General features: G+C 37.3%; 1 protein-coding gene across 2 annotated transcripts; it reads left to right on the forward strand.

The window, feature by feature from the left end:
- The first annotated feature begins 1,131 nt into the window (after positions 1 to 1,131).
- LOC126809859 (uncharacterized) lies at positions 1,132 to 17,360 on the forward strand. 2 transcript variants are annotated; one of them, XM_050534684.2, is made up of 12 exons: positions 1,132 to 1,616; positions 1,756 to 1,819; positions 2,632 to 2,757; positions 2,954 to 3,081; positions 3,492 to 3,665; positions 3,844 to 3,916; positions 5,177 to 5,239; positions 5,541 to 5,612; positions 12,157 to 12,276; positions 13,780 to 13,930; positions 14,508 to 14,615; positions 16,962 to 17,360. In XM_050534684.2, the coding sequence occupies exons 1-12, from the start codon at positions 1,144 to 1,146 to the stop codon at positions 17,141 to 17,143; spliced, it is 1,734 nt and encodes a 577-aa protein (XP_050390641.1). In that variant the 5' UTR covers positions 1,132 to 1,143; the 3' UTR covers positions 17,144 to 17,360. The 2 variants fall into 2 exon arrangements, with proteins under 2 accessions (XP_050390641.1, XP_055954765.1); XM_056098790.1 differs by having other exon boundaries at positions 13,780 to 13,922; positions 14,506 to 14,615.
- Positions 17,361 to 20,419: the final 3,059 nt, after the last annotated feature.

The raw sequence follows: 20,419 nt of genomic DNA on the forward strand, positions 1-20,419 counted from the left end.
TCTTCAAGGAATTAACTTAGCTAACTCACTTTGGTCCTGCTATTGTAATTCTAGATATTTTTAATATAATACCAAATATAATTCACTTGTGGACACAAAATGTTTCATTATTTTGAGAAAACAAATAATTAATCAACGTTTTCCTACTATCTCTTTTATATTTATCAAATCTACTACTTAGGCCTATATATGATGTTATGAGTACAGCTGTATTTTTGTGACTTGTAGAAAGAGACTAGGACAATAAGTCGACATCTCGACGTTACGATAAAAATAACACGATGATACGACAGAATAAAGTGTCGTATGATTGCGTCAATACTGTCGTGATGTCGTGTTATGAAAAGGGCGAGATTTAACATGGTCACTATCAGCCACCATAAATAACGGACTTAGTATAGGTGTTGACATGGAAATATGATATCTATAGGAATGCTAGAAGCGTTACATGGATCGAGTAATAAAACATGGAATGAAATATATTAAATACATGGAAATCTAGATAATAATTTTGATACAAAAAAATGTACTATTGAAAATGACAGTAGGCCTACTACTACAATGAATGCGTTCAGTCCATAAGTTCAATATATCCCACTCCATGGTTCATTCGTGGACCTATTATAAACTCCATATGCCATGGTCCATGGCTCAGCCAATAGCTGATTGCCCTACAGGCCATTGAGACTGGGCATACATCCAATCGCTATTAGAGGGCCTCAATTTGAGTACGAAAAACGAAGCCCTTTTAGGATTGTTAATCCTCAAAATATTTGCACCAATTGGTGCTGGATAAATACTTTTCAGTTGTTTATGTCTCAGTGAAATGACCCCATCGAATGAGTCTTGCACCATACAAAAGAATAGTTCTGTACCAAACATAGCTTTAATTGTAACTAAACTAGTTAGAAAAGGATAATCATTATAAATTACTTCACCGCGGGGGCACGAGCTAGTATCTGACGTTGGGTCCTGGAATTATATATTGCGAACAAACTACTGAAATTAGAATATTGAGGTAAATTGAAATTCATAATATTATCTAGCTCACAAAATAAATACTTCAGGATACGTCTGTTATCAGACCATCTGTCTTTTCTCATTACACAGAGAACATGTGGTTCTTGGGGATGAAACAGAAATATGTCTCTATTTGTTAGTGTTTTGATTATTTTACTATTTTCGTACGGACAAACTGAGGGTGCCAAGGAAAGAGCAAAGAATAACAGAGCCAGTAATGTGAATGAAGACTCCACAGGGTCTCAAAAAACAGTGACTCTGGATGACGATCCTTCGTTGTGGCCAGGTCATTTGCAGGAATTTGGAAAAACGGGAAGAGTTCACACTTTAGACCTTCATAGGAATTTTCCATCTTCGGTCGACTTCTTAAATAACTATGCAGCGCCGTATCTTCCTGTTTACTTCAAAGCAGCAGAAAAGAATTCATTTCCATTTCAAAACTGGAAAAATAAAAACTATTTCTTACGATTACCACAAACTCTAACAAATTGGGTGACCCTACCTGACCAGAATAAAAATATTTCATTTAGAAAATATATATCACATTATGCTGACAAAGGATATTACTGTGATCAGGAAATTCCACACTTCTTGAGGTAAAAGTATATAATATTTCTAATTCCTACCTCAACTTTATTGAATGACTTTAAATGCTGCGTTTTATTCATTTGATATTATCGTACCAACTAGAAATTTCACAATTAGACAAGTCACATTATTCTTCAATTTTTATAGAGAAGACGTTTCTGTTCCTAAATGTCTACTATGTCAAGCAATGGTAAAATCATTATCAAAACACGTAAGATATTCTATATTTCAATTACTAAATCAATTATTTAAGGTTATGCCAACATTTTGTTCGATTTTATCCCGGTTGTTTAATTCGCTTCATGTCCCCATCCTGGTCTAAGGATATTTCTTTATAAGACACGTTCAGTAATGCCCAGATTGCGATTGGTCGACATGAGATCAATTTACCAATCAAAGGCGGTGATACAGAATGAAATGAAAATGAAACGGGGTTTTAACGTCCTATTGTTCTGCCCCGACTGGGCTAATGTAGACGGGCATACGCCTTACAATGTGCTATGAGGCAAATTTTGCCTGGGCAGCGGCACTATAGGCCTACTCTTATATCGAATTCCAACTGCCAAGGTGATACAGAAAACGCCTCGAAATCAAACGTCAAACAAACTTCTATGTTGCCTTCAATGTCCCAGAAATCGTTTTGCTTCAATTTATTGTTATTCATTAATGGAGTTACTAACCAAATTAACTAAGCGAAAATGGCATCTGTTATTAAATGGATTGGGTTCTTTTCTCAAAAATCAAAAATAAGCAACAGAAAACGCATTCCATCAAAATAGTTTTAACTTTATTATAAGGGACAAATACATATTTTCCATACACTTTGTATATTTTTACTGGTCACTGATTAATCCAACTTTATCCTGATTTTCTGTGTGGCTACATTCATTTCTCGCTTTGGGTATTATGATCTAATAATCAATCGTTATAATTAAAGTATTGGGAGTCAAAGGTAGGCTATTTAAAGTTAAAGAGCCAAGAAAGTTTATTTTTTTAAAATAAATAAATATATAATTCTTTTAGAATCTATGGATAAGTCATCACAACCACTCCAGTATAATTCAACGAAGAAATACAGATACCATAAAATGTGTGTATGTTGGTCGGCAGGAGGTGACGATGATAAGTCATATAGAATATGGAGAAAAGGTGAAAAAAAAAAAAGAAAAAAAAAATTAAATGAAAGTATTTTTAATCGTCACATTCAGTCGCAAATAAGAGAGACGGTATTTGTTCAGGCCACCAGGTAGATTTACCTGAAGTGATGTACATCCAGATATATAATTTTAAAAAATTGAAGTGATTTACCTCCGGACATATTGAATTGCTCTTCTTATTGTTTTAGATTCCAGCTGATTATAAAGATATTGATGTAAAACATGTTGATTATAATAAATACCCGACTTTACGAGAAGTTGAATATTTTAAAGTAAAAGTTAAAGCAGGAGATTGTCTCTTTATACCGACTAAATGGTAAGTATGTATACATATACTAGACATTTTACATGGGTGTGATATTATTTGCCCATATACACTGTGCTGCTTTTAATACGTTTATTTGGGTGGGTTGGGTGGGTGTGCACACATTCCTATTCTTGATCCAATAGTCTTTCAAATATATTTATAAACTATGGGTTACCAGCCAACGAAACATACACCCACAGGCAGTTTTTTCGTCTATACATTTAGTCTAAAATATATATTCTCGGGTGTATAGGTAAGTACATAAAGTGTGTATTTGGGTTTATGTGACTTCGTTGGTGCCACAATTTGATTTCAGACATCACGACTGGAAAAGCGGAACACGATCTGTGGACAGGCGGTTCTGTGGAGGCAAACAGGTGTATAATCGCAATAATATACTTTCTAATAAATAATTTCAGGTATTGGCAAGTAAATTCTTATGGTAAAACATATTCAGTAAATATAGAATGGTACCACAGAGCAAAATCAGTGAAAGATTCCGATTGTAAAATGACAAATACAATATCCAACTTAAACAGTGTTAGTTTTAAAGATGGCCCAGGCTCTGATATTAACAAACAAGAAATTATTTTGTAAGCATCTTTAAGATTTGTATACATGTTGTTCAGTGAGTTATCAAAAGCTACTGTACACAGGCAAACAGAATGTGATATTATAAAAATCAAATTCTATATATAATTCACATAAAAAGATAATGGCATGTACTGAATACTGACAATAGCAATACATATATATTGTTTTATATTTCAGACATTATCTGACTTCCTACCTGACAGAGTCCAAGAATTTTACACACAAGCAGTTTGAGAACGCCATTAAAAAGGTCAATAAAATCGTACTTGTTCTAAAACCACGGCGGATAAAAGTTATAAAACGTACCCGTTGTCACGAAATAATGTCCTATTTGAAGGGTTGTGGCCCTGTACAAAGATTGTTATATCAAAACTGCCACCAAAGGTCTCCATTTTTATACGCCCACATTTTTATACGCCCACATATTGTCGTCGCCCCCGTCCGTCCGTCCGTCCGTCCGTCGGTCCGGCGTCCACAATTGCTTGTGGACGCTCTTCAGGCCAAAGTTAATATCCAATTGACTTTAAATTAATACACAGTGTTTAAGGTCATAAGACGAAGAATCCTATTGATTTTCAGCGATTTCCGATAATTACTGCCAGAGTTATGGCCCTTGATCACTTAAAAAAATCTTGTGGACGCTCTAGAGGCCAAAGTTAATATCCGATTGATCTTAAATTTATACAAGTGTTTAAGGTCATGAGACGAAGAAGCCTATTGATTTTCAACGATTTCCGATAATTACTGCCAAAGTTATGGCCCTTGATCACTTTGCAAAATCTTGTGACGCTCTAAAGGCTCAAGTTATCATCCGATTGACTTCAGATTGATACACAGAGTTTAAGATCTTGAGAGGAACAAGTATATTGATTTTCAATGAATTTTTATGACTTGGAACAGCTAAATCCATGATATTAAAAGTTTTGTATACAAAACGTTAGCATGGGGTAGAAGTTTATAAAAACCAAACAAATTCTAATGGTTTTCTCAGTTGTTGCTCTTAATCAGATTTTAGTGTATTATAAATGTTTCATTACCGAAAAAAGTAAAATATGCGACAACTCTTGTTGACTGCCCGGACGATTTAGCTGCTGTGGGCGTATGTTTCGTTGCCTGGCAACCTATCTTTCATACTTGTACCAAACTGTCAGGACTATAATAACGGGTCCATGATTGACCCTATTTCGGAGGACAAAGAATAAAAAAAAATACATTATAATTTGTTACTTTGATATTTAGATACAAATTGTCAATGAAATGCTAGACTACCAACCCATTTGTTATTTTAATTTCCATGGGTGAAGAGGTTTGACTTAACATTGGGGTGTGTGTGTGGGGGGGGGGGGGGGTTGTAAGCCGAATACAATATTATTTTTAACCGTAAATCTGTCGACATGTCCACATTGCGCAACCCGATACTTCACCCCTTAAGATATTATAAATTAACGAATAATAAAAATAAATCACATTATATTATTCATAATATAGACTATCATTTGATAATTTATAGGACAAGAAATTAATGGAAGATATGGTTGAATGGAATGATGAATATGAAGAAATAACAAAAGAGGTAACAATTTTTACAAAATCTTCCAGCAGAAAAAGATTCACGTCATTGGTCCGACGCTCAGTGATCCGACGAGGACTAGATGGGAACGCTGTGTTACATTATTAGGGTATGTTTATGATTTTAAGAATAACTAACTTTAGATAGCCAGAGGCCACGCGTGTAATGCTCTATAATAACATAATTAAAATGCCCTTCTCGTCGTTGGACCAATGAGCGCCTCCGCTAAAACAATGTTAACCGTCATATGTTAAGCGATTTATTATAATGTTAAAACTGAATAACATAAAATTCATTATTTTAGGTATTTGATATATTAGATGTGAATAAAGATAGCATATTTTCCTTGGATGATCTAGACAGTCTTAATTCTCGTGTAAGTATAATCATCTTCTAAAGTCAGATTCCTACAATCATCAGTCGAATGAAATATCAGCAGATTGAGTGAGACCGCTTAATATTTATACAAGATTTTCTTAAATATCCAATTTAGACACCTTAAAACATCGATCACACACATTACAATTCTTTTCCAATCCATCTCTCTTTTCCTTTAGTCAATGTTCCTTCAATAAACAAAAATCCACAAAAATGCGCAAGAAAAATTATCTAAATTCCTATGGATACCGTGCCTGCCACTAACTTTCTCCCAGATAAACGTTTCCCGTTCTTCATTTTTTTAAAACTCGGGATTTTCTGCATTTTCACGGGAAAACGCACCTAGGGTTCTTGTTGGTCCATGGCACCATAACGAATCACTGTAATACTATAAGTGTTTAACAGAAGATCGGTTTAGTAAATATAGAATCTATTTACATCGGAAACCGGAACATAAATACACAGGAAAATATATCAAATGGCAACTTAAATACGTCAGAAACAATAACATCAGCAAGGTGCATCACTATATTATGTCAACCATTCCGCCCCTATGCCAAGGCAGCGGCTAAACTCCGGTGAGCTCCTACGCTCAAAGTCTCTCCACTCTACTCGTCTCAGTCTCTCCCTAACCAAGTCTCTCTTAGTACATGACATGTGTGAAATAGCTTTATTTAACGTCTGCTTCCACCGGAGTGATATCGCAGACAAGTCTTAATGGAAATATAGGGTCTTATATGCCTTCAAACAGGTGAGAAAATGGATACTAACATTCTTATAAGGTATCTTTTTAATTTAGCTGACTGGTATAAATGTACACAGGTCATATCTAGATTTTGTTAATAACATGTGGGATTAAAACACCACGAATACGTGCTTATGAAGAGGTTTGTAGAGGTGAATGGCCAATATCATATACTATCAATAACATGTTTGTCACAGTATATATGCTTATAAATTAAGAATATACATATACTAATATAATAAATAATGTCATTTATTTGCATTGTTATAGTATACAATCGTTTACGCATGTATTTTGTAAATTGATTTGATGAACTATTAAGCCAATAAAAACCAGCGGTTGCCAGGCAGGATGCGCCCACATTTTGCAAGAGATGGATAGAGAACAAGCTAAACAAAAAAGCGATTTTTCGTAAAATCAAGGGCCATAATTCAGGAAGTTACGATCCGATATGCGCGAATACCGACAGGAACCAAGATCTTTGGGTTATAAAGATATATTTCAAGTTTTATCAAAATCGGATCAACATCGTGACTTCTAGGGGGTCCACAACCTTGATATACCACATATTTACACTATTTGCGTACAAGGGGTGGCCATTTTGTCTGGCAGTTTTGGTCCAATTTTCACGAAATTAGGGTGTAACGGTGACCACAAGCTAAAAACGTGATTTTTCGTACAATCAAGGGCCATTATAGTGTGGTATGACGTCATCAAAACAGCCCCCGTAGGATTTGTATGCTAAAATTGTTTTTTTTGTTGTTTTGGGTTGATTAGGGACCAAGCTATCCAAAAAGGTTGGGGCTCAAATTTTCCGACCTCTTGGTCCCTCTAGCAGGGGCATTTTTATACGCCCACATTTTCATGTGGACGTATATTGTCGTCGCCCCTGTCCGTCCACAATTGTTTGTGAACAGTCTACAGGTCACAATTTTTATCCGATTTCAATGCAACTTGAAATATAGGTTTATCACCCTAAGATCTCGGTTCCTTTCGATATTGGCATCTATCGGACCATAACTTCATGGATTATGGCCCCTGATTTTACGAAAAATCACGTTTTTTGGCTTGTGAACACTGTAGAGGTCACAATTTTTATCCGATTTTGTTGAAACTTGAAATGTAAGTTTATAACCCAAAGATCCCGGTTCCTTTCGATATTCGCGCATATCGGACTGTAACTTCCTGAATTATGGCCCCTGATTGTACGCAAAAACGCGTTTTTTGGCTTGTAGACCCTATAGAGGTCATAATTTTTATCCGATTTAAAAAACCGTATTTTTATATCACCGGTAAACCCTAAGGACGGTTGAGCCGAATTTCGTGAAAATCGGCCCAAAACTGACAGACAAAATGGCCGCCGTTCGTTCTCAAATAGCGTAAAAATATGGTATATCAAGGTTGTGGACCCTATAGAGGTCACAATTTTTATCCGATTTTGTTGAAACTTGAAATCTAATTTTATAACCCAAAGATCTCGGTTCCTTTCGATATTCGCGCATATCGGACCGTAACTTCCTGAATTATGGCCCCTGATTGTACGCAAAAACGCGTTTTTTGGCTTGTGGACCCTATAGAGCTCATAATTTTTATCTGATTTAAAAAAATATATTATTATATCACCGTTAAACCCTAAGGACGGTTGAGTTCGAATTTCGTGAAAATCGGCCCAAAACGGATAGACAAAATGGCCGCCGTTCGTTCTCAAATAGCGTAAAAATATGGTATATCAAGGTTGTGGACCCTATAGAGGTCACAATTTTTATCCGATTTTGTTGAAACTTGAAATGTAAGTTTATAACACAAAGATCTCGGTTCCTTTCGATATTCGCGCATATTGGACCGTAACTTCATGAATTATGGCCCCTTATTGTATGACAAATTGCGTTTTTAGCTTGTGAACCCTATAGAGGTCATAATTTTTATCTGATTTAAAAAACCGTATTATTATATCGCCTTTACACTCTAAGGACGACTGAGTTCGAATTTCGTGAAAATTGGTCCAAAACTGACAGACAAAATGGCTGCCCCTCGTTCTCAAATTGCGTAAAAATATGGTATATCAAGGTTGTGGACCCTATAGAGGTCACAATTTTTATCCGATTTTGTTTAAACTTGAAATGTAAGTTTATAACTTAAAGATCTTGGTTCCTTTCGATATTTGCGGATATTGAATTGTAATTTCCTGAATTATGGCCATTGATTTTAGGAAAAATCACTTTCTTTTTAGCTTGTTTTCTATCCATCTCTCGAAAATGTGGGCGTATTCTGCCTGGCAGCCGCTGGTTTAAATCGGGACCCCTCTGAACGAGAACATGGCTATCTCCGCCAATAATGGTTGGATTTTCATGATCTGAAGTCAATTCTCGTGTTTTTTCATCATGCCGACCCCATCTGATACACTTAAAGTGATTGGAAGTAGTTTTATTGAGTTCCGGTGGGGAATACCAACTTCCGGTGGCAAACTCGGATAGATTTCAGCCAATAATCTTTGGATTTTCATGATCTGAAGTTCATTCTGGGTGTTTTTTTCATCATGCCGACCCGGTCTATGATACACTTCAAGCGAATGGGAGTAGTTTTTATTGACTTCCGGTTGGAAATATCAATTTCTGGTGTCAAACTCGGATCGAATTTAGTTTAGAGAAATCTATCACGCAGTACCACTTTTTGTGGCTTCTGAAGCATGGTAAACGTTTCATGCAGTCACTTTTGGGTCATTGGAATGTTCTGTCATGAGACTCAAGACAAATCTGACGTTTGCTACAAGTAAACAAGTTTGATATCAAAAACAAAAAGAAATCATAACAAGCCAGAAGTCCCAAAAAAGGAAAACAACGAAATTCCTATCTTGGAAATAAATACGCAGTCCACTACATCAGCGATGAATCTTCCTCGTCCCCTTGCACACCCCTGGTCATATTGGTACGCTTCCTATTAAAACCCTTGCACAGAGATGTATAAGGTCGACCATTATTCTGGAAGCTGCACTGCCCCGTGCAACCTGTTTTACAACCACTTTCTGTTAGTTCAGTTAAAGCATGAGGGTCAGACAGAGTAAGATTCTGCACAGGAACATACATGCCTTTGTCCAGCCACTTTGTTCAATGACAGGAAGGTTCGAAGATCTGGTCACGTACGACTTGTCGCGCACGGCGGTGTAATTCACCAATTCAGTAATTGTCACGCATTCCAAAAGTTCTTTAAACAATTGATTACAGTGTCGTCACCAATGCCATCAAGCTTAAGGTATGCACAAACCCATATTTTTTTTATGGTGCGGTGCCTACAAACTTACCTCCCTAGTGAGCACCGCTAGGTTGTAAATTATATTAGGCCTTGACACTTGTACTTCCAAGTCGTTTGATCACATGTATCTCTCTGTATTTTGCGGTCGCTGCAGTTAAAACCTTGAGATACAAGGTCTAGGAGAATTGTGAGGACACCACAATAAGCTACAGATGCAAGGGTATTCAACCAGCATGGAGTCGATTCGCTTGGTGAATGCCTCTTGTAGGCAGGGAGTTTCTGCATGATTGATGATTTCTCCATACTCTGAGGTACAGCCATAGCATAAATGGTGATAACTTTGGGTGGTGTATCCTGTGCTGTATCAACGAGGCTAGCATATGACACTGGTTGAGCCCCTGCTCCTTCAGCATCATATCCTAGCCTGTTTGATACAGCAACGGCTACACCACACAAGGTTCTCATCATTGAGAAAATCTTAGATTTTGCATCTGTAGCTGAGTGTTACTGGCGGGAAGCACGTGTTTGGTCACGTGACGCCGATGCCCTCACAATTCTCATGGACCTTATCTCCCGCAGTCATCTCAGGTTTGTAACCGAGAAGGCTGCAAAACACAGAGATCTAGAGATAGAGGTGATCGAGGAGTGCGTGTCATTGGAAGTCATAAGTCTCAAGGTCTGATTGGACTTCGCGGCTTCTCTGGTGCTGACTGGAGAGGTAAACTTGTGGGCATCACAAAGAAAACAAAGGCTGGTGCATACATGAAGCTTGATGATGATGACCCTGTTATCATCTGTTTCAAGAAGCTTGGAGAATGTATCATCTCACCTGAGCTGGCGAAGGGTGACTTGCCTTCGCAGGACAAGGAATTGGAGAGATTTGCCTGTCAAGTCTACTCTTCATCTGTTCCATTAAACCTACACCAGCACTTAGTTGGCAATAGTTCAGTTCAGAAAACCTGGAGGGAGAGATGCTTCCACCTACTCGTGCTGCAATGTTTAGTTGCCCCATATCACAGGAACAAAGTACACCGCGAAACGCGACAAGTCGTACCTAACTAGATCCCTGAACCTTCCTGTCCATCGTGCTGTAATTGAATTCACAAAATGTGGTTGTAAAACAGGCTGCGCGGGGCAATGCAGTTGCCGCAAAAATGGTATGCCGTATATATCTTTCTGCCCGTGTTTTGATAGGGACCGTACCAATACGATTAGAGGTGTGCAGGAGGAGGAGGAGGATGAATAACTGATGTATGTATTTCCAATATAGGACCTTTTTGTTTCGTTTCTGGCGACTTCTGGCTTGTTAAGATTGTTTTTGTTTTTGATATTAAACTTGTTTACTTGTTACAAATGTCAAAGTGTCTTGAATCTCATGACAGAACATTCCAGTCACCCAAAAGTGACCATATTAATCATTTTAGCATGCTTCAAAAGCCACAAAAAGTGGTAGGCTGAGACACCGGAAATTGGTATTCCCCGCCGGAATTCAATGAAAACTATTCCCATTTGCTTTAAGTGTATCATAGATGGGATCGGCATGATGGCAAAACCCCAGATTGAACTTCAGATTATAAAAATCTAACCATTGTTGGCAGAGATAGCCATGGTCGCGGTCAAAGGGGTCCGGATTTCGAAAAGGCTCCTCCCTATGGAAGGGTATCGCTGCCAATATTAAATGCTCTGCTACAATGTTTTTTCTATTGATTATATGTAAAAAATACAATGTACAAAGTCATAATACCGGTAATGATAAAGTCAAAATACCTCTAAGGCAAGAGTTAAATGTAAAACGTCAAATGTTAAGTGAAAAATGACAAATGTTTTGTGTGAAAATGCTTTTTTTGACGTGTCTACATTTTACATTTCTCTCATTACATTTTGCATTTGCTCTCTGCCACATTCCATTTGTCCTTCACGCATTCTGGGTCTAGTCCGGCACTGAAGTCCGTAACTCAATATCATCCAAAATCTTCGACATTGAAAACACGTATTATTTTGCAATTTAAATCAGCATTGGTGTTGTGATCTTACCAGGAAAAGATGGGCTTCTGATATCCAAAATAAATAAGACAAAATAAACGTTTTACCATTGGTACACGAATCGTGTACCATAATGCGTTTCAGCGCCATCTGTAACAAGGTGCTCAAAGAATGAGGCTAGACATATTCCACTAGTCATGTCAAACGGTGATATCATATTCTTATTTAGAGAGCATGCGCATTAAATAATATTGGTGTTGACTGGAATAACCAGACGCTGGAAACTGACTTGCCGTTGAGACTTCTGGCGTATTTCGCCGAACATAACTGATGACAATTCACAGTAAAACGGACACGATTGAATGTAAAACAGTTTATATAAATTCATATTACATTATTATATGTGTTGCGACCCATTTGTGCCAATTTCTAGGTTCAAAATATTAGCGATTTAGCTCATGTAATAGTGTTAGTCTAATTGATTACCAGACTCATTATGTCTTTATAAAGTAAATGATAAAACCTATATTTAATATTCATATCTGTTATATATTTTCTCTTTCAGATATTAGAGGATATAGGGGGTTTATTGGAAGATAGAATACAGGATTATGAAGATTTAATGAAAGACCAACAGGATGAGATTAAACAAGTTGAAGAACTAACGGCACCTAAAGATAAAAAGGTAAGCTGTTTTTGTAGGACAATTTTCTTACATATTGAAAGGTAAACATGATAATGTGTTCCTTGACAGTTTTAGTTATCGCACTGTCGTTTAATATATACTAAGCAGCAAACGAAACGTCAGGTTACTATGAATAGACGCATTGCTTAAAACTTGCCAAATGTTTTTATTGTATATTTGTGACCACATCTCCAACTTTACCTGGGCAATAAGGCCCCTTCCCAAACACAGAATTGAACGCAGGAAATGTTCTCAAAAACGCAACCTGACTTCTGAGATGGTAATGTGTTCTCCATGATTTTCATATAACTCATGCTGCACGTGCTGTTCACCGGGACCAGCCCTATAAAGTGCACCCCCATACCTGGTTGAATCATTCACACTACAACGTCAGCAGCATGAAACGACTCGCGACAGCTCAAAGGAACCAGGCGCTTGGAAGACTCGACGCAGGCCACACTGCCTGCGTCTGCCTAAGCCGTTGCCAATCAATGTTCGGACCATCTACAGGCTTCAGCAACACTTTGGGGTCACCAACACCACGGATGATCGCCCCCGAACTGGTAGACCAAGGGTTACCACTAGGCGAAAAGACCGCGATGTTGTGCGACAGCACGTGCAGAATCCCTTCACACAGGCATCTGAGACAGCACGTCAGACAATGGGAACACACGGAAGACCCATCAGTACCGATACAGTGCGCCGACGTCTCACCAGAGAGAACATCCATTGTCGTAGACATTACCGTGGACCAATCCTCACCCCTCGCCATCGACGTGAACGTCTACAGTTTGCCCAACAACACCAGAACTGGCGACACAGGCAATGAAGAACTGTTCTGTTCACAGATGCGTATTGCGTATCAACTGCAGATGGTAGGGCCAGGATATGGCGTCGACGTTGCCAGCGTTATTCTGACCAATGTGTCATGGAACGTGACTCATGGGGAGGTCCAAGCATAATGGTTAGGGGTGGAATCGGCCTGAACCAGAGAGTGGGTCCTGTGGTGTTCCAAAATCTTGGTCCATGGAGAGGAGGCGGCATCACAGGGTGCGCTACATCGACCAAGCTCTCAGACCCCACATTCCGCACGTCATCGAAACAACGTTTTCCAGCATGACAGCGTCCGTGCCCACACCGCCAAAGTTACTCGGGACTTTCTACAGCAGAATGGTGTCAACGTTATGCACTGGCCATCCCTTAGTCCGGACTTAAACCCGATTGAACATCTTTGGGATGAAATTCAGAGGAGACTTAATAACGTCGTATCGAGACCAAACACAGCCGATGGATTGCGCCAGGCTTTTCGGCGAGTGTGGTTCGAAAATGACTTGTTATATTTGAGAGAGCAATAGCTCTCGTCGACCCCTTAATATTATTTTTGCCATGTGGCTGTACAATGTCAACTTTAACTGTAAAACTTGAATGATGGTACAATATAACTAATTCATTTTACCTATCTTATACTACAGTTTGGCAGGTTTTGTTTTTATTTTATTTTAGAGTGATGTTGATGCTGAAAAGGCTGTACAGGATTATTTAAAAGATTACCTTGCTCAATTACAAGATGTTATCCACGAGAGTATAGATGAGATGGCAGTTACAGGACAACTACCTGATATTAAACAGAGATTTGCTGAAAAACAAGCTAAAGGTATAGAAATAACATATTGACACATCGCTAGCATGATATCTGAACTATCATTGGTCAGCAATCCTCATCGCGGTCTTTAATTCATCTGATAATTAAAATAGATTAAGTAAAGATAATTTATACGTCCGTTTTTCTTACACAACAAAGGGTTTGGTGATATTCAGTGATTTCTGCTTGGGTTAGGGTTCGGGTTAGTGACTTCATCCGCCTATATAAGACCATTCCGATGGAAACTTGCAGGGCACAAGACCTGGATTTGCTTCTAATGATTTTGATTTGACGGCATCCGCATTGCGCACTACGTGCACATCGAATCCTATGTGGTCGTTATTACAGCAGATACAAAAATCTAATCATAATATATCACGAGCGTTATCATCGAGAGTCTCAAATAAAATGATGACAACTTCGTTTTCTACAGTATCAATACTATAATAAATCTATTATCGTCTCCAGATTTATTCGTCATAAACATGGTACACAGTACTAACTCGCACTTCCGGAAAAGGGATAAATATCACTGTTTTAATTTCCTTATTTTGCCATTTATATGACACGGTTTTATTTCTCTTTTCAGGACAAATTGGTCAAAAACCTGATGATTCATCTACCAAGACGTCCCAGAAAAATGGAAGGAGTGAACGGGAAAAGGCCAAAGCTAAAATAAAACTGGAAAGAGAAAAAAGTAAGTTTTATTATCTAGTTCATTAGTTAGATCTTTCCGAAATCGCACTTTATCCGTCTACAATAGACCATATAGGTTTACATCGGATTTTATTGAGCTGAATCTGACTCAGGAATCATTATTAATTGTTTAAGGTTTGAGTGATCATTTGTTTGAAACTGGCCGATTAACGAATTCAAAAATAATCTACCAATGCTAACCTCAGTGAAACCAAATTTGAATTGGGATTGGATACCTAAACTACATAAAAATCCCTACAAGCAACGTTTTATAGCAGGTTCATCCCGTTGTTCCACAAAAACACTTTCAAAAGTATTGACATCTATGTACTAACGGCAGTGAAAGAGGGTATTCAAAAATACTGTGACAAAATATACTCTCGTAGTGGTTTTAATCAAATGTGGATATTAAAAAATTCCAAAGAATAACTTGATGGTTTACAATCTAGATCACTTGCTTCAATTTCATCTATACAAACGTTTGACTTTTCTACTTTGTACACTAAAATTCCCCATAGTAAATTAAAAGCTCGGTTAAAAGACATTATTCACGGTGTCTTTTCATCTAAATCGGGAAATGTTAGATATCAATATTTAGTTGTTAATTACAATTCCACATATTTTGTTAAGAACCATAATGATTCCAAAAATAAATTCACCGCCAACAAGATAATTCAGATGTTGGATTTTTTAATTGATAATATCTTTGTTGAATTTGGAGGGGAAATTTATCAGCAAGTGGTAGGTATCCCCATGGGCACCAACTGTGCACCTTTGCTTGCTGATTTGTTTCTCTATTCCTACGAAGCCGATTACATACAGGCACTCGTAAAATCAAATAAACGATTAGTCAGACATTTTAATTTCACTTATTGATATATCGACGATGTTCTATCACTGAATAATCCAAAATTTAGTGATTATGTAGAATTCATATATCCTGATGAGCTCGAAATTAAAAACACTACTGACAGTGACAATTACGCTCCCTACTTGGATCTGCGTCTCGATTTTGACAACTTAGTGTTAAATTGTACGATAAACGTGATGACTTCGACTTTCCGATTGTTAACTTTCCATTTATTAGTAGTAACATTCCAATATTACCAGCTTATGGAGTGTTTGTGTCTCAACTAATTCGTTACGCGAGAGCTTGTTCATTTTATTCTGATTTTTTAAGTAGATCGAGGCATTTGGTCATCTAAGCTTCAACTACAGGGATACTTGCGAACTAAACTTATTAAAACCTTTAAAAAGTTTTATGGGCGTCATATTGACTTGATTGGTAAATATAACATGTCTCTCTCGGCTATTATTCTAGATATATTTAATTGGCGCGTATACAATCTCCCTGATGATAATGTCTGTCTACTACATCGTTAACACTGTTCATCACGTGCATTTTGCATACCGATAGTCCATTGGCCAATCACGCTATTTTACCGAGATTTCGCCTAATAGTTTGGATGCAGCTATGGCGGGTGTGGCGCCAGGCAGGGTAAGCTTACTCTTCCGGACACCTGTTACCACTGTTTGTCGTGTATTTTGTACACGGTGAACAGTTCATATGCTGATTACACTATTTTGCCTTATTACACTATATTTTGCCTATACCGTTTTTTTAGGACTTAGAATTTTGTCTAATGGTTTGGATTGTTCGTACTTGGTTTTATTTTATTTATATTAAATGTGAAAAAATTTTCGCATACACAGATGGCAACCCTTTGTCCTTCTTTGATTAAAGGAGCTAAATCGCTAACATTTGGGACCTAGAAATTGATAAAAGTGGGTCGCAACGCATATAATACTGTAATATGAATGTATATAAACTGATTTACATTCAATGGTTTCCGTTTTTACTCCAATTTCAAATCAGTTATGTTCGGCGAAATAAGCCAGCAGTCTCAAGCGAGTGCAAATTTCTAGCGTCTGGTTATTCCAGTCTACATACGCCGTTTGATTTGTTTGGTACAATGTGTCTAGCCTCGTCCTTCGAGTCTCTTGATACAACTGGGGTTGAAGCACATTATGGTACCAATGGTAAAATGTTTATTTTGTCTTAAATATTGGATATCAAAAGCCCATCTTTTTCCGGTAAGATCACAACATGAATGTTGATTTAATTTGACAAGTAAATCGTGTTTTCAATGTTGAAGATTTTGGATGATATTGAGTAGCTCCTTTAAAGTATAAGAAAGAGAGGGGAATAAGACGCCATACGATAGTCCGAAGAGTGTTTGTCTTCCTGACGGAAACTGGTGGTTTAAAATCAGTTTCTGGTGTTTTGTTGTATATTGTGTACTGCAATGTACTCTATATTAATGTGGTTAATGCTTTCTGTTTATAGAAAAGTTGAAAGAAAAGGAAGATAATGATTTACAAAAAGAAAAACAAAAAGATGAAAGCTTTGTTATTGTTGATGATTCAATTGAAGAAGAAATAATTGCCGATGACGAAGAAGATATCGCCAAAAAGTCTGATAAAACAAAGTCAAGGCAAGATAAAATGAAAAAAAATGATGAACTGTGATATGATAAACATGCCAAAGAAAAAAAATTAATGCACCCGATTAAACACAAATTAATATAGCTTTTTTGTTTTAGTTCTCTAAAAAAAAATAGTTTATAGATTTATCGTTGGGGGTATAATAAAGAGAAAAGATTCGGCCGTTTATTTACGTTGAACCTGAGCATTTTCATAACGATATTATATGTATGGGTATCGAAACGTAGCATGTTAATAAATTCAGAAGTAGTATATCCATATAAGTGTTTTTAATTTGTGAAATATACTTCTATATGTCTTATAAGGATTATCTTTCTTGTTAGCACCTTATTATAGAGAGTTTATATTGTCTCAAAAATTATTATGGTTTTAATGTCTTATTGGGGGGTAGGTGGCTTTATATCATTAGGTCTGTCATTGAGTCAAGTGTTTTGCTTTTGATTCCCCGCTTGCATACAATAAGAAGTAGTGTCCCCTATCCAACCTCATGGGTTTCCTCCCACCGCTATCCCTATACGCGCTAGCGAATTATTAAAATAAAATTTAATCATGATAGTCCCGAATTGACCTATTTTGTGACAAGGGGATATTGTATATTTTTTTGATCTGTTATGATCACATCCATAATTATGTCTCATGGTATTATTTTCCAAGGCATTTTTCTTGGCATGCTTGGTTTTCAACAATTTTACATTCACCTGTGCGTATGCCCCTCACTTTTCACATAATGCTTTTTCTATAATACACTCTTACACGTACTTTTATTTTCTCACAAAACTAGGTACAAAAGCAGAATTTATATCCCAAAGATCTCGAGAGGGTTCGATTTTGACAAATGTCGGGCAGTAACTTCTACGATTATTGCTGCTTTCTATTACAGAACAATCGGAGATGAGTTCGATTTTGGCGGAAATCGGACTGTTAAAATTGTCGTTCCCTTTTACGCAAATAGTGGCAAAGCATTTAATCATTCCACCAGAATTATCTAAAACTGGTGGGCCAAGATTTTATGGACTATTCATACCAGTAACCTCAACGTTCCACCGCCCATCCGTGTAATATTATGGACCAGCTCGTGGCCACATTTTTGTCCGATTAAAATAGAACGGGTTACGAGCCCCCCAATTCAGATGAAACTTAAATATATGTTAAAATGAAATGAAATAAAATGGTGCTTAACGTCCTACTGTTCTGCTCCGATATGTTAAAGATCACAAGATGTTGGTTGAGTCCGACTTGGTACGCATCGAACAATAATTTCCTTCGTGATTGCCTCAGTCTTTTACGCAAATGTGTATATAAATGCTGTGGACACTGTGGTATGGTGAATGGTAGCTGCTTGTTTCTTCAGTCACGTGTGCAATGCTACGCTGGAGAATTTTGCCCAATGTCTAAGCACAGGAATCTGACCTTCTATCCGTATATATATGCATACACCATGTCCAACCAGGCAATATTCTTTTTTATTATATATTGTCTGGTTGGACATGGTGTATGCATATATATACGTATAGAAGGTCAGATTCCTGTGGTCTAAGTAGCCTTTTAGGCGATGGATCTAATATAGTATGCAAAAACGTATAGTAGCCCATATAAATACATAGCAAATAAAAAACCCAAGTTGAAATTAAGCTCTTACAGCGTTGACTGTTTACAAGGTTTCGGTAACAGGGGCATTTCACTATACACAAAATTAATTTCACCACTCGAAACGGTTCCTGATCCTGTTTGCTCACTACACTTGTTATTTTAGTTTACCGAGATTCTATCCGGATTATCGCCCTTATTGTTAAAATTGTTTGACGTTCTAACTCATGACGTTAACTGGCAGACTATCGCCATTGGGGAGACGACCACTGTCAAGATTAGTCGCATTATTTCTGTTAGGTCATTTTGTATTCCTGATTGTTTTCAAATTTGAGTGAAGTCTCTGTCACTACATCATAAGGCCTGTCATTGAGTCAGCTGGCATGGTTTCGAATCCCAGGTTGTACGTGACAAGGAGTAGGGTCGCCTGTCCAACCTCGTGGGTCTTCTCTGGGTCCTCCGGTTTCCTCCCACTGCTAAAGACCCCTACGCGCAAGCGAATTATTAAAATAAAATTAAAAAAAACATATGTTAGTCCCGAAATGACCTAGTTTGTGTCGAGTGGACGTTAAACCCCACGGCTGGCCCCCGGATCCATTCACTTGATTTGATATTTGTTTATTTGGTGCAATGTCTAGGCCTATGTTCTGTCTTGTCCGCAGGTTTATCGTGTAGATTTTTGTTTTACGTTTAGTGCGGTCCTCCTGCCCTTACTATTATTGACAAAATTCCCAGCAAGACAAATCTCAAAATCTCTGACCAGTAGCCTACATGAGCGTTTACAAGGTTTCGTTACAGAAAGGGCAGTACAGGGCCTAGGACTCTGCAAAAAAATCATTTCGCGACTCTATAAAAACATTCCTTAGTATATTAGCCGAACAAGTCCGGGAAGTTTGGAACTAATTGTGAACGCCGGGGAGACGCGGATCGACCGACCGATGCAGACTATCCACGTTGCAATATGACAAATAAAACCATAAAATCCTACATTTTTCGTCCTTCACAACCAATTAATATTTAAAAAAACCTAATACCGCGGATTTGCACAAATGATATTACACCATTCATTGTTCAAACTTAATACCGTACTCTTGGTCTATGAGATAATTTTTTGAATGATAGCCTATACTTACTAAACATTGACTTGAATTGGTGGAGACCAAAAAAGAGGACAAAAAACCCGTTCATGGACAACTAGATATTCTTAGGGGTTCTTATACTCCCTGTTTTTATAACTAAAACAATTAATACTAGAACTGCGTTGCAGTAATGACGGGTTTCACCGGTGCCCCGTTACCCTTGAACATATGTCACTTCCGGTACCGATGAAACCATTAAACAGGTTTATTTCCATTTAAGCATTGCACACATCACATAAAATGTACGCAGAATCAACCAAATCCGGCAATATCAATTCATTGTATACATTGACATGCAAGTGATCCTGACAACATTACATTACTTCCGGTGATAATGAAAATGTTAAATTAGTTTCATGAAATCAGAAATAGCATAAGGCATCACATGGTGAAAATTTTATGTAAATCGAATAATATTTGCCACTTTTATAGACCAAAATCCTTGAAAAGTGACTTGTAGAAAATCGTCTATTTCTCTGCAACCGTACAAGTTAGAAACCATTTTTGGGTATTTGTATGATTGTGTGGGTTCAGTCTATTTGTTGATTGGAATCAAATATCATAATTTTAAAAA

Source organism: Patella vulgata, chromosome 2 (genome assembly GCF_932274485.2).
Source record: "Patella vulgata chromosome 2, xgPatVulg1.2, whole genome shotgun sequence".
In the NCBI taxonomy this organism is placed as follows: Eukaryota; Metazoa; Mollusca; class Gastropoda; family Patellidae; genus Patella; species Patella vulgata.